The following is a 22,829-nucleotide window of genomic DNA, read 5'->3' as shown; positions in this document are numbered from 1 at the left end:
CAGCTCCGCTGCTCTTCAGGGTGTTTCAGTGGGTGCAGCTTGAAGCTACATGTATGCTCCACGTAGCCTTCCATTACATCAATGTGCTTTGCCTGTGATTACGACTATCCGTACTTGAGCTGCCAGAAGCACTATCACGCTCTTTGCTCTCCCAGCGATGCCTTTTGGTGCTGTCGCATTGCTGAAAGTAACCTGATGTCCTTCGTTTCGTCGTCAACCGTAATATTCAGTAGCCATGGCTCTTGAGCCCGGATCCGGTCGTCGCTCAGTGTCTCCAGAGAGCTCAGGTCGAGACTCCCCCATTCCACGGCAATGGAGGAATCAACTCGGTGAAGGTATGTATGCGCTTCTGTTCTTGTAGATAATTGTTCCAATTTCTGACTTGCAGTGTAGAGGATTATGCTATCAAGGATAAATCCTATCGCAAATATGCCCACGGAGTTGACAGAGCACTTGTATTATTCGAAACTGCTCTAGAAGAATGGGCCGACTACATATCGTTTCTAAACAAGCTTCTCAAAGTATGTTGCCCAAACTCTCCGGGCTCCATGGCGGTCAACTAATCGGTCCAAGGCTTTGCAAGCTCGTCCAAAATCAGTCAATACGATTCCATCCAAGGCGACTGTCGCGAAACGACTTTCTCAATGTCTTAACCCTTCTTTGCCATCCGGCGTCCATCAAAAAGCTTTGGAATTGTATAATCTGGTATTCTCAGTCATTGGAAAAGATGGTCTATCAAGAGATCTTCCGCTATATCTGCCAGGACTAGCTACAGTCCTCTCCTTCGCTTCGTTGTCTGTACGAGCACCATATCTCGACCTCCTCGAACGGCACTTCCTCGGTATCGATCCTCGATCACTCCGCCCAGCAATGAAATCCATGATTCTAGCCCTGCTTCCTGGTTTAGAAGAAGAGACAAGTGAAGATTTCGAACGTACGCTGCGCCTAGTCGAGAGCTTCAAGCATGCCATTAGGCCATCATACAGCGAAGTGATCACTGAACAACATTCTTCGGGCGATACTTTCTTCTGGCAATGCTTCTTTCTAGCTTCGATCACCAGCCAAAGCCGTCGTTCTGGTGCACTGGCATACTTGATACGATTCTTGCCACCCTTAGGGCCACAAGCTGCCCCTGACGACAAGAACCCAGCGACAACACAAAGCAACACCAACGAGGAGACTCAGAGCAAACTTGCCACCGTCGTCACGTCTCCAGAGCCTGGCCTATTGCTGCGGTGTTTTGCAAGTGGCCTCTCGGATGAGCAGTTACTAATTCAGCGTGGCTTCTTGGACTTGTTGGTTTCTCATCTCCCCCTGAACGCTCATGTCATCCAATCGCGGGTCAAACCAGATGATCTGGAATTACTTCTCAAAGCTGCTGTTGGTGTAGTCACGCGACGTGAAATGAGCTTGAACAGACGCTTATGGGCGTGGCTGCTAGGGCCTGAACCGATAACTGAACATGATCACAGTGGCGAGACTCCAAGCAGTCCTCCTGCAGATCAACACAGCTTTGCAGCCTCAAGAACTCATTATTTTGAGGACTTTGGACTACGCCCCTTAACAAAAGCCATACTGCAAATGATAAAGAGCAGCTCTCATAATGCTGCCAGTGAACGCGCCAAGCCTTATAGAATATGTCTCTCGTTGATGGATAGGTGGGAAATTGGCGGCTTAGTTGTACCTGAAGTTTTTCTTCCTATGATCGAGAGCGTGCGACACTTCAAAGACCATGCCGCAAGCAAATCAGAGTTCAACGAAATCTTACCAAGCGCCAGTACTTTCTTTGATGGCATTGAGAGCGGGCTCATCTATGGTGAAATCGCCGGACTTCTTGCACAGGCTCTGGGTCCAGGATCCCTGGGCGCACATGAGCGGAAAGACAAGCTTTCGCTAGTCAGCTTCATCTTGACAAATTTCAACGTTCGAGAGGAAGAAATGGTCACTATTCATGCTCCTCTATGCTGTTTGAGCGCTCTAGCCATGCTAGAAGACTTCAAAGAGCGTGTATTAACGCAAGGCAGCGCAGATCCGCAGCTGCTCTCTCTGTCCAGCCAGGCCCAGAGCGTTGCTCTCTCGCTTTTGGACCTTATACCAGAAAGAGTGTTTCCTGAAATCACAGAAGACCTAAAGAATGAGAGGAGCAACTCGATCCTGCCCTCTAATGGCGAGATATTGAAAAAATCGCAGAACTTTTACATCAACGAGCAGGGTAATATCGAGTCATCTCCACCACCATTCAGTGCCTTGACCGTAGGACAGACAATTCTAGACAAGGCTGCTCAATTTGTCTGCCAAGATCTAGGGTCGCCCGAGACTGACCTCAACGCTTGCGTCAGACTCCTCGTTCATGCAGTATACAAGACTCCAAAGACATACCAAGTCAAAGAGAAACAACTACTGAAACTTATGCATGGCCTTCTTGAGAAACCGGACATTATGGCCTTCCCTTCTTTCTCGGCCATCTTACAGCTATCAACTCAGCTATATGACGCTGAGCGGATCGAGACAACTCAACTCTCAAGCCTAATACCTCTTCTAGTCCGACATGCCTGGACATACCTTTCGGCATCTGAGCCAAAGTACCACGTGGAAGCAGTTAGGGGTTTGTGGCAATTGCAGTCAGCTCTCTCGACATCCAACCGCGATATTGAAGCAGCGCTCTCCAGTCTTATCATTGCAAAGGATACCTCCCGCTGTCGCGGTGTTGAGCCTGTAGACAAGGGCCGCGCTTTGAGTGTGTTATGGTCGCACACCCTCCAAGACAACGCCCCTGCCGAACGAAGAGGTTCAAAAACGCCGATCCATGATATAAAGAGCCTTCCTCGACTTGCTGGGGCTGATAATTACGAAGTCATGCTCACGCAGCCAATATTCCTTATACTCGACGCTCTAGAAGATGACCGCACCCAACTCTACATGACGGTGAAGTCATGGCTGAATACTATGCTAGGAATTGATCGGTAAACCTCGTGCTTCCTACGGAGAATGCTTCTTGACTAACCTATCGTAGGCTCTTTCTGATATTTGTTTCTAAGCTGTCTGAGATACCATTTCTGCAAATACTGACACAAAGCGAGGTGAAGAACGATCAAGTCTCAACATCCTTCTCCGAGGGCGAAGATCTGGATCTGGCCCTTTACTACTTACGGACACTGTCAAATATACTGGCGTGTGCTGGGGAGATTTCTTGGACTGTGCTGGCGTCCAAGCATGTTTCTTTTCATGGCCATCATATACAGATAAGCTGCAAGTCCCCCATCTATAAGCTACCTGCATAACAGCATTCTGACAAAAACCAGCCGGAGGTGAAGAGCATGAGATGACATTACAGGAGTTCTTCGTGAACGCGTGCATAAGATGCATAACGACAAATCCCACCGAAACAGCCACACAGGAGTCTGACAGTCGTGTCAACCAACTCTACCGATACGCTCTTAGCCTCCTTCACAAGTTTCTCAATAGCCCCTTTGCTACTCACCTGACAGCTCAACATCTTGAGAACGTGCTGATCGAACGGCTTGAGAAGTCGCTCCAAGGCTCCGATGCATATGTGCAGGTCCTCTTGCTTGAGGTCGTTTATGATACACTAAAGCTTCGAGACATTGCTCCCATTGAAGCTCCTGCGTCTCCCATTTCTGAACGAAGGATGTCAACATTTGATCCTCGAGGAAGTCGTCCATCACTTTCAGCACCGGAAATCCGTCCAATTGCGACACCGCCGCCTCAACTTCTCCAGTGTCTTCAAGATGGTCTCGGCTCACCAAGCAGCCGCCCAGTACTCGATAGCTGGGTTGCTTTCGTATCTGAGTGCCTACCGTTGTACTCGGATTCCATCTTTCAGGTAGTCATTCCTCTAGTTGAGACACTTTGCAAAGAAATCGACATGACCTTTGCCAATTTGAGGGGAACCTTTTACTCGAATGCTCTCTCAATCGGCAGTGAGAAGCAATCCCCTGAGTCTACATTGATCTTTCTGCTTAATGGCCTCGAGCAAGTTTTAGCAAGAGCGCATCAGCGACTTCTAAACGAGGAGGCTCGGACACAGGTCGTTAAGGGTCCGGACCAGCCCCAATCACTCTTTGGGAGCATGGTATCAAATGTCTGGCAGTCAGACAACACTCAATCCCGCAGTGCAACAGCAAACGACCGGCTGACCGTCCATCTGGCCTTTCAAGATGCGGTTCGCATTTGCTACAAGATCTGGACATGGGGTCAGGGTGATGACTCAAATAAGCAAGATCAAGGTTCTTTTGGGTCGTTCAACTATACATCTCTGCGCATGCGCAATCGCTCTAGAAGGTTACTGGAGCACCTTTTTGCTGCGGAAAGCCTCGAGTGTCTTGAGACCGTTATTGCTAGTTGGAAGCAGTCGACTGAGGAAGGAGAACCCACCCAAGTTTTCAACATGCTATCGGCATTAGAGGCATGCCGACCAAAACACTGTATTCCGGCTCTCTTTGGTGCCATTTACCGTCGTACAAGTGCTGGCAACGCCGATCCCACATCAAAGTCGACTATGACAATTTCGTTGCAAGACACTGATCTCGTCAAGTTTCTAGTGGAGTACACGAGAACATTGGATGATGATGCTATGGATGAAATCTGGCAGGACTGTATGGCTTTTCTTAAGGACCTTTTAACAAATCCATTCCCACATCGGCAGACATTGCCAAATCTTCTAGAGTTCGCTGCTCTTCTAGGAGAGAAGGTTGACAATACCAATTTTGGAGAACAAAGAAGAATGAGAAAAGAACTAGGGGTAAGCCATAGCTTTGACATACTTAACGAACTATACACTGACATTACTCCAGGACACCTTCATCCGTCTACTTGCTGCTCTGTTTACTACAAGGCCGATTGCATTTGCTGACCCAGCAATGTCAAGCGGCGGCATCCCCAAATCCGATTCTGGCAATACTATCAATGGATACGGCGATGGACCAGATGAGGTTGTTTCTATTCTGGCTGGAATCGTTCCTAAATTAGCAAAGATTCTTGTCGAGCCCGATAGAGTACTTTCAGCCTCGGCGACTATTTCGGCCAATGTCATCGGACCAACACTAAGGGCCAAGGGGTTCCCTGAAATAGTAACCCAGAACACCATGCGCCTTCTTCATGAGTTATCAAAAGTGCAAAATAACCAGAAGAACTGGAAGAAGGATGTGGGTGACGCCTTCAATGATGTGAAGTTCTTCGGAATGGATTTGGACTTGGCGAAGGACGATTGGCTACCGCTGCTAAAGCAATGGACTTTTACTGATAAAGAAAAGATGTCCGAAATTGTTAGTCGCATCAACGCTCCGTCAACAGCCGGTATTGTGTTTGGTGTTGGTGCAACGTCGGCCCGCCTCGAGGCTGATCGCAAGACGCAACTCAATCTTCGAAGAATTGCAACTTTGATCCTCGCAGGTTCGGAAGATGCGTTTGTTTCGGATCTGTCGGACATATTTGGAAAGCTGGCTGAGCTTCTTGGTGCCTCGTCAACATCGTCGCCATCATCAACCACTCGAGCAGATATCTACATGGTGTTCCGTGCTCTTGCTCTCAGAACCAGTGCAATTCATCTGGGCATGTTATGGCCAGTAGTCAACGCTGAGATCCATGCAGCTATCTCTTCAGTTGCTGCGGCCGACAACAGTACTGCTTCTGACACTTACACCAACGCTTCGGTCCTACAAGCCTGCAAGCTGTTGGATCTTCTGATTTGCGTTGCGCCGGACGATTTCCAGCTTCATGAGTGGCTTTTTATCACCGACACTATCGACGCCGTATATAGGCCATCGACCTATCAACCTGTGGCTCTTGTTGACGAACTTTCCGACGAGCTCGGAGCTACTGTGACTGCTTCAAAATTCCACTCCTCTTCGGTGGTGAACCCAGTGGTACAGGGGTCATCTCGAAGGCCGCTACTCGGACTAGGAGGCATTAATGACGATGTCAGCCTTGAAAGAAAGGACGAATTGGTGGCCAAGGTGCTCCGGCCGTTCTTTGGACAGCTCAGCATCTTTGCATTTGAGTCTACTTATGCTATGGGACGTGTCGACAGAAAGGCATGCGTCTCAAGCTTGTTGAAGGATCTTTTTGATGAGCAAAGTATAGTTAGAGCACTGTAGAAGTAGGGCGCGTTCATAAAAGCGAAAACAGATTTGATAGACGAGCTTGTGCTCTCGACTAGCGACATACATGTTCAAGCCAATACTATCCAAATAAAAGAAAGAAGCTGTTTCCCCATATGTTAGTGCCACGAAGGGCAATGACCCTGGGGCTGGTATATCCAAACTCTCCATCAGAAACCTCCATGTTTACGCCTGTAGGCCTTCTCCGCCAACTACGTCCAATTGTTCAAACCAAGAAAAAGGAGATAGAAATACAAAGGCTTGGACCTCGATGAGCCAACACCTCACACTGATATCAACCTTGAGCATATCCCACAAAACCTGCTGGAGTAGCTAAGCAACTGCCTCGTGTACCCCCCGAAGCAATACTGCAAACGTTAGGCGGCTGATCGAGCAAAGCTGCAGAAGCCATAGCTTCTTCCAGGGTGCCTCCATATACTCTTTCCACGACGCTCTCGAAAGAATCCTTCTCCATGACAGCTCCAAATTCCAAACATTTGGAAACTCCCACTAGTTCCGTGCCTAGCAGGTCCAGTCGTTCTAGCAGTAAGCTCTTGTCAAACCGAGAAGTAAGCTCGAACCAAGCTTGGACGGGGGTGATCTCTAGGTCTCCTGGGTTGAGACTTTGTGCAAGACCGTAGAGTGAAGAGAGAGATATCCGAGGCGACGGCCATTCCAGGTGAACGGGAGGTACGTAAGGATCTAGACCGAGATTGCTACGGTTGTGACAGGATGTTGCTGATGAGATGAGTTTGCGATTACCAAAGACGTCGAATGGGGCATTGGCCATGCAAAGCGAAGAAGCCATGAGAGTGTGGCCCTTTGCTTCATCGTTTGAGAGGTGGGAATGTGAAGGGTAATCGCCGACAAAGAAGTGATCCCAGCAGATATGCTCAAGACTATGAAGGGTTAACGAATCTGGACGGTACTTTTGTAGATGAAGATGCCACTCACGATAGGATGAAGTTGACGGCCTTTTGTTCTTCATACGGGGTTAGATTCAGATCTGGTGGCGGCGGTGGAGGACTTGTCGCGTTGGTACTTGATTCATTGGACCGGATACTAAAGGCAGGCGTCACCATTGAATCGTCCTTTTTGAGCGTAACAATAATATCGTCGACGTTGACATCCGCAAATAACTCGCCACCGTCGTTGTCGTACTGCGGCAAGGTCTCATCCTCCGCCCTTCGCCTCACACCCAACGCTTCATCAACCCAAGCATCATCACGGCCAGCAACAACGTCTTTCTTGACATGATGATTTATTGAGCAGCGGTCGGATTTGCATTGCGGAACCGCGATGCCCTGACTAGCGAGGAGGGCTCTGATGGACGTGTTGTCCCTTTTCAGCTGATCCGATTCAAATTCAGTCAGGGCGATAAGTTCACGGAAGTGTGTGATGTCGACCTCGAGCTGCTTCTGGTACTCTGCTTTGCGTTGACGGTGCTGGATCTGGGCTCTTCGGACTTGGGTGCGGCGAAGCTTTGCCTTTTCAGTAGCGGTGAGAGACTTGCGAGGTTTCTCAGGTGATGTCTCGCTACTATTCTCGGGTGCTGGGGTCGTGTTAGTTGTTGTCTTAGTCAACTGGCGCGTTTATACGGAGTAGTGAGAGGCGAATCTGAGACCGTACTGGGTGTCTTGTGGGTAGCCTCTGAGTTAAAGGGCATAGGATAGTTTGGGCCAACTAGGAGAGCATTAAAGAGTAGTTAAGGGAGATATGGCTGTTTAATGTCGCAACTCCAAACTCAAAATGAAGTGTACTTACACTCACTGCTCACTCCTCTACTCTTCCGTCCTCTCCGCTGCGGCGTGGCAGCACATTCGGGTCCTTCACAGATGGTTCCTTTTTGCTTTGTCTTTTTCAGAAACTGAGTAAAAGAAGGCCTCGTTTCCGTAGGACTTGGATCTGAACTCGCCATGATGTTACAAGATGTGATAGTATCGCCGCTGGACCTTTTTGTTATGTAGTAACTAGGTATGTTTAAGTTCCGAACCTCTGCCCACTTTAATGACTCTCAAACTGGTTGGACTGATTTTGAGTTTGAGGTGAGTAAGCAGAGACAACGTGGACTAAAATCTGCAGCGGAATATGTCCCGCCTGTTAGGAGAGAGAAGCTAAAAATAGCCCGAGTTACGTCCTTTCACCATATAAACACATACATAAAAGATAAAGAAGACGATGGAGAAAGGAGGGATGCAAGGTAGTTTTATTATTATAAACTTCAGTCTTGATGCCTGATTCGGGAGGCACCTAGGATTTATCATCTTACTCAGTCACCAATGTAATGTAATGCAATATACGTCACAAATCTTTAACACCTCCGCGGAGGCCGCAACAGACAAAATAATTACAGACGCAGTCCTTGTCCTTGGGTCGTAGAACTTTTCTTTTCTTTTCTCCTTTATCTTGAAGATTCAATGTCTAGAATGTTTTATAACTCCTCCCTAAGTCATAGCTACCCCAACTCCAAAGCTTCCTACATTCCGATCAAAATCCTTCGCGTATAGTTAAAGCCTTTTTGAAAATCAAACAGAATACCCCAACGCCATGCTGGTGAAAATCACAAATCAATACTCCATCGTAAATCTGCTCATCAGAGCCTTACTCGTAGTCATCACCGTCGCTGTCCGTCGAGGTTTTGTCCTCGAACTCTTCCTCTTCGAGCTCGTCCTCGTCGTCCGTATCGTCGCTGTCCTCATCTTCCGCATTCAGTCCTGTTATCGACTTCCATTCCACATAGTCGTTATCGAGCCACCGTTTACTGACTGGTAGTTGGTATGGGTCGAACGGGAAATAAGGGTCCAGCTGGTGGAAGCTCTCATCTTGCATATCGTACCCAGCATCTCGAAGAGCTCCTCCTGTTGAGTAAGTCGCCGTCAAGTATTGCGACAGGCGGATACGCTTGTTGCTGTCGATCAGAGAATAGATGTACATGAAATTGAGGCGGTGCGCAATTCTGGCAAACTCTTCAACGATGCCGGGTGCGCAGACCTTGAGCGGGTTGAGTTTGCCAAATATTTGCGCAGATAGATCTCTCCTGCATGTTCCCATCCACTCCATCTCCTGACCAATGTAAGACGCAGGGTCTTCAGGGTCCACGGATTCCGGCGCTACGACAATAAGATCTTGCCAGCGGAAACAGAAAATGTAGAGTGTCGCCTGGACGAGGCTGTAGTAGGGATGGAATCGCCTCAGGTCTGGTCCGCGACAAAGGGGCTCGTATTTCTTGCGGTAAATGTCCAGGTGGTGAAGAAGGAGTCCAAATATGCTGCGAATCAAGCTGCCGGGAAGTCGGGCGCCACGGGCCACAAAACTGGCGAGGTATGATGCAGCTGCCTGCTTGGTGGAATTGGCTGTGTTACTCTTGAAAGCAGTGGTAATAAGCTGACCGCAGAATGCATCTGTAAGACGGTCATGCATCTGAGCGAAATGGAATATGAGGAATTGGGTATGCCGAGACTTGTAGGTGGGCAACACCATGTAGTCGAACTCTCGTAGCAAGACAGTAAACATGTCGAAAGCTACGTCAGAGCCTGGGTTTTCAAAATGAGGAGTATACACGCGGAAAAGGGTATCCAGGATGGCGTCCATCTTTTCAACATTCTCCTTGATCAACTTGATCTTGGCGGCCTCCGTGTCGTAATCGGGATCGTCGCTATCGACCGATTCGGCATCGCTATCGTCGTCGTCGTCGCCGTTGTCCTTCTCCCAGTCCGCTGTAAAAAGTTGTTTTTCTAGTGCGTACATAACGGATGCAGTCCTTTCGTCATCCACATCTTCCAGATCGACTTGCATCTGGGAGTCAATCTTCACTACTCGATTGAGGATGAGATCAAACACCTCATCGCGCAAGTCTGGCAGGTAATCCTTGACGCGGAGCAGGTTATTCACGTAGCTCATGTGGACTCGCATGGACCCGTCTTGGTACGGGAATTTGGAGCCAAGGAGGCCCTCTAGCACGGGAACGGCGGATGGAAACATCTGGAGCAGATACTGCAATGTGCGATGCAGCCTATCGCGCATTGTCTCGCGATTGACCTCAGGAAAATCCGGGACGCTCCACACGTCGGATCGGCTGTCTGTGAATTTCTCAACCATCATCGCCAGAACAGGTGATAGATAAGAACCCTGGGCGCTGACAAGGGAAGCGAGAAAATGAGTGAAAACTTTGACGAAGGCATCATCACGACCGAGCCAGGAGCATTTGAGGATGGTCTTAACAAGGCCGTTGCAAGCCTTGTCTTTGAGGATGGGAACGCATCCAGTAAGGGCCACGACGTAGACCTGTAGTTCATGAGGTTTCAGGGTATCATCTTCTTCCCCGACGACAGGCGGTAGGTATCGCTGCTTGTCGCTGGCAAAGAGTTCCTTGAGCGTGTCATACTGACCGTCGTTTCCTCTGAGGTGCTCCTCGAGAGCAGTCCTGACTTCAAGCTTCACCTCGTCCATTGTTCTCTTCCCAACCTCGTACGTCACGGTCACGTTTCGGATATCGTCAAACAAAACTTTGCGACGTTTTGTGGGACTCTCGGGGGCTTCGATTGGGTCGCTGAGACCAGCATCCTCGGCTTTTCTCCTGCCCAAGACAGATACGGGCTTAAGGATGGAGCGGACGGGCGTCGAGCTCTTTGTCGCGGGACCAGAAAGCTTCCTGGTCGTCGGAGTAAAAGGTCGCATGAATGCAGTTTGTGTTGCCCGATGATGTCTCGTTCGTTGTGCGCTGCGGCTCGATGGGATGAGGGGGTTGACTCGATCAAGAGTGGTGGCGTCTCTCAGGTAACAGCGAAGGGTCCGTGAATGTCTGGGGATGTTCAAGGTATAATCATTGATTGAAGAATGTGTTGAGATATTAAATGGCAGGGATTACCAGTCATAATACGCATGTCTCATTAGCACGACTGTTGGTTGAAGAGAGGTGATGGAAGTGAACAATGATTGTTTTATTTGCCCGAGGTGGCGGTAGTAAAAGAAGATTGAACCTGAAGGTTTAAGCGCTGGATAACTTTTTTCTTCATTTTCTGAGGGGTCCCAATTTTGGCGATTTTCAGGCAGCACGTGCCTCTCTCTTCCCGATCGGGACTAGCTTCTCCATATCGAATATTGTTATTGTACATTGCGTCACATTAAATGCAACTACAGCTTTCATGTATAAACAAACGGGTATGAGAAAAACCTGCCGCGAGAAATATAAAGGATAAAACTAGTAGGTCGGCTTATGCTACTTAGATCAGACTTCTTAGGTTATTTATTTTTATCTCTCAAAGTTTAGGAGGCCAATTTTTCTAGTACCCACTGGCTGCCTACCCAAGGACACTATTCAAAGGCTATTAGAACCTCTGCCTTTGAATATTAACCAAGTTCTTTCTATGCTATCTTCAGGGTATCAGAAAAAATGGCCGCTGGAGGCTCAAAAGACGAGATAAGTAGGCCAGTTTATGCCATTAAGATCATATTAGGCTGTTTATTATTGCACCCTAACGTTTAGGAGGCTGCTGTTCTGTTCCTCTTTGTAGAATGTATGTTCGTTTTCATTTCTCATCCCCTCCCAACGTTCCAGGGTTGTTCTTTCCATTATCAATCCCATCATACAAATATCGACGTAGCCCATACGATTGTCTAGCTTCAGACAAAGATGGTCGGCTTCTATGGCATCGGATACGCTTAGGTGAGAGCGGGATCGATGACTGGTGTGTCGACTTCATCCTGGTCGGCACTGGTTGTATTGGGTGGGTTTATCGTATGAGCTTGGGCTTCGCCTGTCTCGTCTGATCCATCATTCAAAGATGCGGCCATCAAGTCCATTCGATCCCCCTAATAACCTTCGGCGGCATTGCCGTTGTGGCCGGGCTGATACATGTAGTTGGGGTCAGCACCTTCAACGCTATTGCCTTCATGTCCAAACTCGCCAGCGCCAGATTCGGCCTTGGCATCACCCATCATAGTACCGGAACCCCATTGTCCGTTATCCATGTTTACCCTTTCTCGGTTGGATTGGTTCTGTTGCTGTTTTCATGAGTCAGTATGCGCGACTAAAGCAGTTATGAGCCATTTGGCTTACCTCTCGGTACTTGCTCAAGTAAACCTTGAGGGCTTCAGCATAGTTCTCAAAGCCGAGGGATGTCATGGCAAAAAGAATGTCTTCACCGTTTACGGTCTTGCGCTTTTCCTGTTGGCACTTTTCCGATGCTGTGCGAGTTAGCATGCTGCACGAGAGACAGACATGATTCGGATTTGCCGAAGCTGTAAGTCTCGGTAAGATAAAGGGCCTGTAACTCACCTTCACTTGTGATGAAGGAGATGAACTCGCTGACACATTCTTGCATGCATTCCTTGGCCTCTTTTGCGATTTTGGCATTTTCAGGAAGGGCATTCTTCATAATTCGAGCAACTGGAGCAAAGTTTCGAATGTTAGCATCAAGCTCATCAGCTCTGTCGGCCTTTGAGGCGCGAGACGCTTTAGGGGATTTGGAGGACGAATCGCAAGACATGAGAGGGATCCAGATATGCACGGCTGATCGGGCTGAGGCGTTGAACAGCTCGCGCAAAAAAGAAACGAACAAATCATATCGGGATGCCTCAAGTGATAGATGACTTACCATTGGCTATAGGGAGCCAGCGGTCTTGTTCCTTTACACCTTCAAACTCGTAACCCGCGGTGTTTACGGACTGTGGGTCTTGTTGCTCATTCATTTGTGCTTCGTCGTCGGGTGACGGTGCACCTTGGTCAACCTCCTTGGGAGGGGATTGGGGGGAATCCGACATATTTGGCTACCTGCAGCGGCTGCTAGCGTCCTTTGTCAAAGGGGATTTCGGGCTCGCACAGCTAGGCCTCGCGATGATGTGTCCCTGGCCACGTCGCAGACGGTAAGGCTTGCAAGCGTTAGGGTGTGTAAGAGAGGTAGAGGGGTCTTTGTTCCTGCTCTGCAGTGCAGTGCTGCGCAAAAGTTAGTCGAAAAGTCCCGATTGCAGTGACGGTAAGGTTCTTTGTCGCTCATGCAGGTGGTCCCTGGCCCGGGATCTTGGGCTATGACGCTGTTCACATGGAGATGATGGGGGTGTGTGCGTGTAAAGGGACTGGTAAATGTGGACTTTGACGACAAGGTAAGTCTCAGGGTATCAGAAAAGTTGGCCGCTGAAAACATAAGAGACCAAATTAGCAGGTGAGTTTATGCCACTTAGCCTATGCTCCTAGACTACTTATTTTTGTACCCCAAGACTTTAGGGGGCCGACGTTTCTGCTACCCACAGGTAGGCAAGGTGAGGTGAAAGGCAATGGACAGAGGGGGTGGGCCCTTTCGATGAAGGGCCAAGCAGAATGAAGGCGGGGACCAAGACTTCAAGATCCAAAGAAGGGCCCAAGTAGGTAGGTGGGCAGGACAGGGCAGGACAGAAAATGCCATGATTGTAGATACGTACATAAGTGTGTGTTCCCGGTAGAGAAAGTGAAGTGTATGTATCTATGTCAAAGCATGCAGACAAGTTGCGCAATGTTGGGTTGTGTAGTAGGAAAAAATGTTGAAACAGAACTGTCTGTAACAAGCCAAACAGGCCGGCCAGTAACGGCTGATGCGTACAAATCGAGGGCAAGAGCCGACGCGTGCAAGAGCAAGAGCAAGAACAAAGCTGTAACACACGCGTTGGAAACGCAAAGGATACGCGCAGGAAGACAAATTACGCGCAGGACTTGACGCAGGGAGATAGGACGTCACCGGTGCTAAAGCGAGCGTCTCAGGATCGAATCAACGGGGACGGAGCGGTGCAGATTCGGGTCGCGATTGTCATAGGACGGAAGGGAGTGCGAAAGGTTTACCGGGTACGGAGCTTGAAGAAGGACTGGGTTACACGAGGAGTTCAAATGGCAAAGCGTCTCGTTCGCCAATGCCAAACCCAGTTGCAGCTCGAGTGAATCTCCAGATTCCTATGAGCCGCAGGGTTTAACGTTCCAAATCGCGTCAGGAACAGACGGAGAGGGATAGGTAGAGAGAGGATTGAACAGGGGCGTGTGTATGCCTGATTCAACGGGTAGATGGCTGATTGATTGATTGATTGATTGATTGATTGATTGATAGTTGATGGAGCGCGCAATCGATGGGGTTCGCACACAGACAGGGGAAATTGAAAGCTACTGCACCTACTGACAGGACGATGGAGCGAGGCTAGAGAGAGAGGTGTGAGTTAAGATACCCTCGGTTGCGATTGATTGATTGATTGATTGAATGGTTGAGTGTGAGTGTGAGGAGCAATGAAAGGGTGTCTGAGCTGTTCGCTTGTGGTCGCAGTTGAGGTGCATAATATGGGGCGTGGGGCTCGTTGGCTGGGAAAAGTGTTACTTACAATTGTTCAATAAGTGTAGTTGGCACAATAAAGCAAATAACACGATTAGTGTGTGTAGAGGCGCAATGTGCGGTCAAGATGAGACGCGATCTGGAGCAAGGGCCGATACTGGAAAGGTTAAAGTAAGATGAAAGTCTGGAAGACAAGTGCCAGAGATTGGGATCCAACAGGTAAGTGCATGTTTCGTTTTCACAGCTCGCGTTAGCGGGCAGGTAGGTCCTATCTGCCAAGGCTGAAAGCCTAAGCTGCTAAGGTGGTTGCTATAGTAGGCTGAAGGGTACTAGAAAAGCTGGCCTCTAAACTTTAGGATGTAAAAATAAATAGCCTAAGAACTATAGTCTAAGCGGCATAAACTGGCCTACTAATTTCGTCTTTTATAATTTTAACGGTCAATTTTTCTGATAGCCTGAGGTCCCCAGTAAGAACTTGGGTCCAATTGTTCCATGTTATCGATAACATGCGGGCCGCTTCTACTAAGCTAGCCTCATTAAGCTCAGACTTTTAGTGACGGATAATGAATGGATGTCATTCATAGCACGGGCCTCGATCAAGACAACCACCACCAATTACTTTCACACAGCAACAATAAATCTGATAATGTGATGATAATCAAAATATCATGAATATCATCGCATTTATTCACTGCACTTTTGGGTGTCTCTGCAAAGCTCGACACCGCCAGATCCATCCCGTCTGATCCGAGCAAGGAATATTCGCACGATGGACCATCAACATGCTCGTTTCCTTGATTCCTTCAGCCGCTAAAAGCACCAGCTGGGCTTTTGCTGCAAACACTCCCCAATTCAAGGGTACATTACACACGAACATGGCCCCAGGTTCAGGCGGTGTGTCGCAAATTCCCTTTGACCTTGCAGTTGCGTCCGTCCGGAAGAGGACAATCGTACGAAAAAGAAGCCCGTGTTTCTAGTGATACTGTACCATCCTGCACTGCGATGGCTTGTACTGGCCGAGAAAAACGTGTATCAGGTAATACACCCAATACGACGACTGCTATAGAGTTGGTAGAAGCCCGTTAACGAGGCCTTCTTCTGCATTTTGTTTGATCAGGATATACTCTACTGACAATCTGCAAAAATGACCCCATCTTTGATGTCTCCTCAAAATGGCGTTCGTATCCAGGCACTCACTGACGTATCAAATGTTGACCGGTCACGATCAATCCCATCTGGGCGGTAACAAAAGGGTGGACGACCTCGTTTTTTTATTTGGCAATGGGAAGCATTATTCATCAAGCCACCTGTGAAAAAACAGTTTAGTCTCACACACTTTTGTCACTAACCCAGGCTGTTGGGGCTGGGCTGGGGTCATCAGTGTGTAGCCTGTTCTTCTATTCTGGGCCTCATTTGCGCCTCGCAGCCTGTAAGCTCCTTGGAATTACAGAGTTATATCTCAAACCAAGCCAGAACCGGAGCCCTGAGCCTAACGAGTAAATCCTAAGCCAGCTACTCAGCCTCTTTAATGTCATAATCCACCCTTGTTCTGGGATGTTAACTACTAATCTGCAAAGACCCGACAAGCCGGGACCAGTATCATCTTAGTTAGCTCAAATTTACCAATCAAAGAGCTTGTGTTTGTTTATATGCTTTCGAACTGTTCTTTTCAGCCGAGGCTTATTGCAGTTGCCATGAACGCATTTCCAGTGTAGGTAACATGACATCCATGTTGAGTTTGGCACTTTCATAGTTGAAACCCAACGCATCCATCCAATACCCCGAAAGTGCACTTGTCAGTTCAGCCAAGCCACAAACAACTCTAGAGATTAGAACTTCCATGTCATACCACATGGATCTTTTGGGGGGAATCGCCGATGCAGACGGATAGAGTTACTGAGGCTTACATGTCTTTTGGCGGTCAAATCAGCACGGATGATAATGTATGCAGCAGCTTCCTTCACAGCACGGATGCGAAAACGACATATCATCTACTGATGCAATTCAATAGCAGTACCTGACGATCTTATACTTTTACGTTGCACATATGAACTCGTCGACTTCCATTACCAAGTTGTTTTGACATAGGTGTGAGTGCTGCCATACTCGGCCGACCCGAGTATCAAACTTGATTGGGCTTCAACACATCAGGAGTGACTTCGAGGCCTATTTTTGAGGAGACAAGGTGCACATCATAGATCATTAACCCATCACCGTGCCGCAAGGCCTACGTTTGAAGAGGGGACGTGAACATAACAGCAGCCAGTCAGATGCTTCCATCGTGCTTTCGCTTGTGAACAGCCGATCTGCTGCTAAAGCTCAGTGCATAAGACTTAACGCTGTTGGACGGAGATAAACATGAACAAGAAACATGGAAATAAAGGCAGCAACTGATGACTTGCAGGCTACTCCATATCGATCAGACTCTTTCAAATCTCGGTGAAGATCACTTGGACTATACAGGTAATCTTAGCTAGCGTTGTATACATAAGACAAGACGCCAGTTGTACATCATGCCATATGAAAGATCCTTTGCTCGCTTGTCATGCAGTTTGTCTAGCAATCCAAACTCCATGACGCCAGAGTATCAAATACGTCAAGACATCTGATGCGCTACAGGTTTTGAGAAACCTCGTTGTCCGAATGCACCTTGTAGTCTCCTCAACACTGCCCCTTCTTCGAAAATGACATACATGTACAGTTGATGCAGCCGGTGGGTAAGCCTCGTCAATCGGAAGGTTTTTGTCCAGACAAATACATGTCCACCCTTCTGGTCTCGCATTGCATTTCGCTGCACTACGTTGTGTCTCTTGTGCTCTGCACGTCAACATGTTTGAGGTCCCCGGGCCTCAATGCGGTTGGGTACGGAGACGCCCTTGCCGCCAACCCCCCCCGCAGCGCGCAGCAAAATGTACAACGCACCTACACCATCTTTTCACTTTACTCTTCGTGTTGCCTGTTCAGCCTGAATTTGGAGGCGTCTGACAGCGAGTGGGCAATCAACAGGCCCGTCTATATTAAGGCGGAATCAAGTATTAAGGACATTGGACCGAGGGATACTGAAAAGAAAAAAGTTGTCAGTTTTCTCGTGTAAAAACACCTGTCAAATGTGATGTATTCAATATTCTCAACGTCCACGTTGCAGAAATCATGATGTTTTCAATGGTTTAAACAAGGCCCAAGTGATATTGTAAAGCAGGAGACCTTTTGTTCAATTCTGACCTCGTAATCTCATTATTGCTGTACAACCTGCACATTGTGCTTTTTCTGTGCGTTACTTGTTAGCATCTCTCCTCTTTGCAAAGCACGAAACCATCTTTTAGTAAAGACCAGCTTACCTTCCACTTCTCAAGATCATCCTGCTTCGTCTTGTACTGCTTCACTAAATCTTCCAACACCTTACGGAGTCCTTCTTGGTTAGTCTTGAGGGCTGGGACTACGTCCTTGACCGTCCTCTCGACGAGTACTCCATTGATGAGACGGAAACACTTTCTATCCTCGGAAAGGGGTTCTAGGGTCTCTAGGACGAGCCTGTTCAAGATTGAGTTAGTTAAATATAACGAAAACAAGGTGAGATTCTGTAAAGCGACATGACAAGAGGTGGGTTTGACCACACCGACGTCATGCTTTCTCCTGACAGAAAGGTGAAATCGATGACAGTGACTGAGATCGGGGTGCCTACTTGTGCTCCTCAGCTTCTTGCTCAATATCACCAATTCTCTGGGCTATTTGCTGGAGAGTGTTCTTGTAGTTGGAATAGGTGACTTGAAGATCTGAGAGTTTGAACAGAGTGAGTACCAAGTTACCGAGAGATTGTGAGGGGGCGGGGTAGAGACCAACCTTGCTGCTTCTTAGCAGGCACTTGACCTGCAGCTGCTGTAGACATATTGAGAAGAGTTGTGTGGTTTAACTCTCCTGCTGCTTCTTTTTGTTTTAGATGAAGATAGCAAAAAGTTGTTCACTATCAAATGAAGTGAGTGAATGCCCCTCCAAAAGCTTGCCCAGGCGTGCTGGAATCTCCTGCCTGGTCCGTGCACACCCGCCCCAATCTTCAATCTTCCCGTTGACCTGTGGCGATCCTCGGATTTCTTTCAGGGTCCTTTTACATAGTAACTCTGACAATAAGTTATCTCGAAATAAACATGCATCCTCATCTCCATACAAAGAACGCCCTAGGTAAAGCGAAACTTTATAGTTTACAATTCTCTCTGCATTGTGCTAACTGTCAATTGCAGCGTGCGAAGAGGTCATTGCCGCCCTCGAGCAGTGCCATGCCCAGGGCTTCATGCACAAGGCTGTTGGAAGTTGCAATACTGCCAAGGAAAGGGTCAACGACTGTCTAAAGATTGAGAGATCCAAGATGCAGGCCGAGAACCGTAATGCCGCTCGCGCAAAGCGTGACAAGATCAAGGAGCAGCAGCGCGAGTTGGGACTGTAAATGAGAGACACAACAAAACCTCACGACACGAAGCCGACGATCCCGAACTCGACGATACTAGGTCAACGGCCGATTCTCTTCAATACGTGCTATGAAAACACATGGGTTGGCGTTCCGGATGATCGATTCATAAGGCGGGCGTATCGAATCCATAATCGAACTGTACCTATAATCAACGATATACAAGTATTAATTATCATGATATGATCCGTTCAGCCACCATATGGCCCCCGTCATTGCTTATAATGCTTCCAAGGTCATTTCGAAGACCGGTCGGTTTCCTATTGCGGAAAAGCTTGCTCTCGAATTAGACTAACCACAGTAACTTGAGGATACATGATCAATGACAATAGGACGGGCAAAAGTGTCCTCTACATGTTGCCTTTTGTTGTTTCGTCATTCAGGTCCGACGGATATATAATGGCAGACCAAACACCATGGTTCTTCGATTGCTTTCGGTCAGGGCGTCACTCGAGACAATAACATCAGGGGTATGACATAGCTTAACCAACAATAACTCTACAGCAGGCTTGTCTTTTATATTGGCACTTCGCATGGCAATTGGTTTAACGTTGATGAAAGTCTTTGTGATACTTTTTGTCAAGACGCAATGTCTTGTGGTTGGGAATGGATCGCCATAGCATCATTTCCATATGGCTGGTCTATGGTCACCAACGACTTGCAAGGAGGTGTTTATATAACCTACAATTCTCCAGTCTTTGAATCTACAGTAAAATTATCAATCATTGTGAAAGCAGCGATATATCGGAGTTCGCATACGTTCTAAGGTTGTTAACAACGAGGATGGATTCGGTCTGAACATCATCAGAGTTTTGGCACCTTCAACCTCTTCAGTATAGAGCCTGGTCAGAGTTGTATGTCAGATGTTGCATAATGGAATGTTCTAGGGCTAACAACTCCATTATTCATCGCTACCTACAAAGTACAAAATGATTTATGTGTCGATCACCTCAATAACATTCTTCCTTGTTTAACTCAAACCTTTCTTCGAAGAGCGGTGCCAAAGGTAAAGAGACCGAATGCCGAGATGACACTAAGAAGAATAGGGACAGGCTTCATCGAGCGAAGAGCTCGAGGGAACGCCGAGCCTCCAAGAACGACCGACGCGAGCAAGGCAAGCTCAACTCCATAAGATTCCTCGTTCTGGATACGGTAACCACCTAGAGCATCTACAAGTATGTTAAAGCCTTCCTTCAGGGCAGCTAGGTGGCGAACTCAAAACTTACACAGAAGTCCAACAGTACAGCCAGCTACGATGGAAGGAACAGATCGTGACTTGGCGTATCCCATGATACCTCCGCCTGCTACCACAGCGCCCATAATGTAGGCAGGAACCTCAAGGTCATGATAATTGACGGTGACGGGTGCCTTTGACAATAGATCAGCAAGCTATTGTGTGCATATTTGGTGGGCCTAGTACATACCATTCTGTGGAATGATAATATGTCGGTTATATGTAGGTTTGGTATTTCAATTGTTCCTGAAACCTTGATGATGAAGTAGCAAGCCTGGCCTTTTATTATAGAAGCTGCGGAGCTCTCGGCCATTGACGACATGTAGGGGAGGTACGTACCTACCTTCTGGATTAGAGGCTCAGAGTGGGCCCTGCCCCAGGATTCTAGCTCTCGTTCAACCAATCACGTGTCTCGACATTTTGGAGCTTTCGTGTCCAGAGGGAGCTCTCCATCTCGGGCTGCTGCCCATTAAACAAACCAAAATCACCAACACGAACATCTCGAATCAAGCATAGGTCATCAACCCCCTGCGATATTGACAATCAATATCTACATACCGAACAGAGCCAGAATCCACAGCCTTCACAATCATGGCACCGAAAAAGAACGCTCGCGACACCACCTCCTCCGCGACTGCTGCCACCTCCCAGGCCAGTACTAGCACTACTGCGCCCATCCCTCTTGCACCTGAGCAGACCAAGCCTGTTCTTTCTAAGAAGAGTGATGCCAGAGCCGATGTACAGTGGGACCAGATTCCCCAGACTATCTACAATCACTACATCAATGAAACTCCCCAACGCATCATGCTACTTGACATCTTTCTAGTGTACCTAGTCGTTGTGGGTGCAATTCAGTTCGTCAACTGTGCCATCGCCGGCACTTTCGTACGTATCAAAGAGCTCCTGTTCAAGTTTGCGAATACTGATCCTCCTCCAGCCTTTCAACGCTTTCCTGTCCGGTTTCGGTGTGACAGTGGCACAGTTCGTTCTCACAGGTAAGTTTCCATGGCGAATAGCTCGAGACTACGGATATTGATTTGTTCCCAGTTGGCTTGCGACTCCAAACAAACGAGGCGGTTCCTACTGATTGTGTAGACATTTCGCCTGAGAGGTTTGTCTTTATCTTTGACAGAAACGAAATGGTAAATAACAGCGTAACAGGTCGTTCGCCGAGTTTGTCACTGTCAGCATCATGGTGCATATCTTTGCTATCAACTTCATTAACTAGGGTCGTGTTGAAGGCGATTCGGTGCGATTGGAATTGGAGGGCCTGCTAGGTAGTGTGCGATCAAAACGACCGCCCACGATGTTCTTTTAAAAGCTTTACCCATAGATGGAGGAATAGAACAGAACAATTATTAAAAGGGGGAATCATTTACACGTCCTATCTTGCCGTCTACTCATTGCGCTTCTGCGCTATTAGCCTGAGCCTCTGGCTTGGGCGAGTCTCTAGCAGGGCCTGCTTTTGGTGGAGGGGGTGCCGGTGAATTTCTGGCTGACGGCGCATTGTCCACGGCCCGACTCTTCTCTTCCTCCTCCTTGAAATAATCATCCATCAATGGGTTGGGACCATGACCATGGCGCTCTTTCTTCTTGCCTCCTTTTGACGGGGCACTTGGAGGAGCGTTGCCTATCATCTGGGCAGGCACTAGGAAGTCTCCTGTGGGGGGTGGTGGAAGTTCTGAGCCTGCAGCAGCGGGCACGAATACATCCTCGCTCTTTTCGTTGATAGCTCCATCGAACATAGTCTCGCCAGGGGCATCAACAGGCTCACTTAGGGGAGGTGGTATCCTGTGAAGAGCACCATATCCAAGAACGCATCCCAACGCACCCTGACCGCCCCAGTCTCGGCTAGGCTGTATCGTGACTTCGCGTGTAACGTTGTATTCGTTGTTGTAAACCCAGATGCGCATCGGCCGTCCGATAAAGTCCTCGACGAGCTCGCCCAGGCCGCCTTCTCCATACAGTGCACCTTCAGGGCTGCCAAGGATATAATCGCTGTACGGCAGCAGACCGGCGACGTCGGCGGGTGAGTTGGCCGGGACGTCCAGGACATGCCAGATATTGGCAGCAAGAGCAAGAGGGGCGTACTGCAAAGACAGTCCGAGGGATGCAGTGTCTGGCGCAACGGGAGCATGGATCTCCCTAGTTCTCTGGCCCTAAAAATGTGTCAGTTACTGGCGCATGGACTTGAGAGAGGCAGATATATACCTTTGCGCTCCATAATCCCAGGGTAACTGTGCTGCCCGCACAGTTCCTCACTTCTTGGCTGAAGAGAGCTGGTTCAGGGTCCTCCTGCAACAGTTGTTAGTGATGAATGCGTCTGGAGGGAATTTAGTGCATGAGTCCGTACAATGGGTCTCCCGTTAATTCCAACAATGAAATCGAACCAGGGTTCAATGGCCAGTTCCAAGTTAGTGTTGCGCAACACCTGGAAGCCGAAGGAGCCTCGGTCTTGTTGCCGCTGCTGCTGGACGTCTCCGTCCAGGCGCGATATGAAACGATTCAGCGCATTAAACATAGCTCTTCTAGCGTATGGATCAGTCTATACAGAAAGTGTTGTAAAACTTTGAGATCGAAAAGGTAGGGGGTTGTTGGGTTTTGGGTCAGATGGAGATAGAAATGGAAGCTCGCTCCAGGGAGGGCCATTGAGCAAGCTGTCACCATTGCTCAGGTATCGCTGGTAGCCTTGCAGCGTGCCAAGCCCTCTTGTCTAAATGTGGAGCACACTG

The 22,829-nt window shown here is 48.3% G+C and overlaps 9 protein-coding genes across 9 annotated transcripts; 3 read left to right on the top strand and 6 right to left on the bottom strand.

Annotated features, from left to right (window-relative positions):
- Nucleotides 1-235: 235 nt before the first annotated feature.
- On the top strand, nucleotides 236-6,116 carry FSST1_001975 (Dopey, N-terminal-domain-containing protein; the record flags this gene model as incomplete). Its single annotated transcript, XM_083227918.1, has 6 exons — nucleotides 236-335; nucleotides 394-521; nucleotides 574-2,963; nucleotides 3,014-3,249; nucleotides 3,303-4,762; nucleotides 4,815-6,116. 6 exons carry the CDS (start codon nucleotides 236-238, stop codon nucleotides 6,114-6,116), a joined length of 5,616 nt encoding a protein of 1,871 aa, XP_083092157.1.
- Nucleotides 6,117-6,414: 298 nt separating this feature from the next.
- Nucleotides 6,415-8,037, bottom strand: FSST1_001974 (bZIP transcription factor; the record flags this gene model as incomplete). Its single annotated transcript, XM_083227917.1, has 3 exons — nucleotides 6,415-7,018; nucleotides 7,074-7,671; nucleotides 7,884-8,037. 3 exons carry the CDS (start codon nucleotides 8,035-8,037, stop codon nucleotides 6,415-6,417), a joined length of 1,356 nt encoding a protein of 451 aa, XP_083092156.1.
- Nucleotides 8,038-8,720: 683 nt separating this feature from the next.
- On the bottom strand, nucleotides 8,721-10,796 carry FSST1_001973 (rDNA-binding RNA polymerase I transcriptional factor; the record flags this gene model as incomplete). The annotated part of the gene is made up of 1 exon (XM_083227916.1): nucleotides 8,721-10,796. The coding sequence occupies one exon, from the start codon at nucleotides 10,794-10,796 to the stop codon at nucleotides 8,721-8,723; it is 2,076 nt and encodes a 691-aa protein (XP_083092155.1).
- Nucleotides 10,797-11,780: 984 nt separating this feature from the next.
- Nucleotides 11,781-12,881, bottom strand: FSST1_001972 (histone-fold-containing protein; the record flags this gene model as incomplete). Its single annotated transcript, XM_083227915.1, has 5 exons — nucleotides 11,781-11,884; nucleotides 11,939-12,122; nucleotides 12,178-12,305; nucleotides 12,397-12,639; nucleotides 12,716-12,881. 5 exons carry the CDS (start codon nucleotides 12,879-12,881, stop codon nucleotides 11,781-11,783), a joined length of 825 nt encoding a protein of 274 aa, XP_083092154.1.
- Nucleotides 12,882-17,638: 4,757 nt separating this feature from the next.
- FSST1_001971 (tubulin-binding prefolding complex subunit GIM4) lies at nucleotides 17,639-18,290 on the bottom strand (the record flags this gene model as incomplete). The annotated part of the gene is made up of 4 exons (XM_083227914.1): nucleotides 17,639-17,671; nucleotides 17,743-17,935; nucleotides 18,087-18,177; nucleotides 18,245-18,290. The coding sequence occupies 4 exons, from the start codon at nucleotides 18,288-18,290 to the stop codon at nucleotides 17,639-17,641; spliced, it is 363 nt and encodes a 120-aa protein (XP_083092153.1).
- Nucleotides 18,291-18,546: 256 nt separating this feature from the next.
- On the top strand, nucleotides 18,547-18,842 carry FSST1_001970 (COX assembly mitochondrial protein; the record flags this gene model as incomplete). The annotated part of the gene is made up of 2 exons (XM_083227913.1): nucleotides 18,547-18,580; nucleotides 18,640-18,842. 2 exons carry the CDS (start codon nucleotides 18,547-18,549, stop codon nucleotides 18,840-18,842), a joined length of 237 nt encoding a protein of 78 aa, XP_083092152.1.
- A 996-nt stretch (nucleotides 18,843-19,838) lies between these two features.
- Nucleotides 19,839-20,290, bottom strand: FSST1_001969 (transmembrane proteins 14C-domain-containing protein; the record flags this gene model as incomplete). Its single annotated transcript, XM_083227912.1, has 3 exons — nucleotides 19,839-20,032; nucleotides 20,090-20,231; nucleotides 20,288-20,290. 3 exons carry the CDS (start codon nucleotides 20,288-20,290, stop codon nucleotides 19,839-19,841), a joined length of 339 nt encoding a protein of 112 aa, XP_083092151.1.
- A 398-nt stretch (nucleotides 20,291-20,688) lies between these two features.
- On the top strand, nucleotides 20,689-21,325 carry FSST1_001968 (dolichyl-diphosphooligosaccharide-protein glycotransferase; the record flags this gene model as incomplete). The annotated part of the gene is made up of 4 exons (XM_083227911.1): nucleotides 20,689-20,982; nucleotides 21,035-21,092; nucleotides 21,145-21,208; nucleotides 21,259-21,325. The coding sequence occupies 4 exons, from the start codon at nucleotides 20,689-20,691 to the stop codon at nucleotides 21,323-21,325; spliced, it is 483 nt and encodes a 160-aa protein (XP_083092150.1).
- A 172-nt stretch (nucleotides 21,326-21,497) lies between these two features.
- On the bottom strand, nucleotides 21,498-22,618 carry FSST1_001967 (GRASP55/65 PDZ-like domain-containing protein; the record flags this gene model as incomplete). The annotated part of the gene is made up of 3 exons (XM_083227910.1): nucleotides 21,498-22,256; nucleotides 22,309-22,392; nucleotides 22,451-22,618. 3 exons carry the CDS (start codon nucleotides 22,616-22,618, stop codon nucleotides 21,498-21,500), a joined length of 1,011 nt encoding a protein of 336 aa, XP_083092149.1.
- Nucleotides 22,619-22,829: the final 211 nt, after the last annotated feature.

Source organism: Fusarium sambucinum, chromosome IV, assembly GCF_050947815.1.
Source record: "Fusarium sambucinum isolate potato_lamoka chromosome IV, whole genome shotgun sequence".
NCBI classification, from domain to species: Eukaryota; Fungi; Ascomycota; class Sordariomycetes; order Hypocreales; family Nectriaceae; genus Fusarium; species Fusarium sambucinum.
Note: the sequence above shows the minus strand (reverse complement) of the source record. Positions and strands in the feature narration are given on the sequence as shown.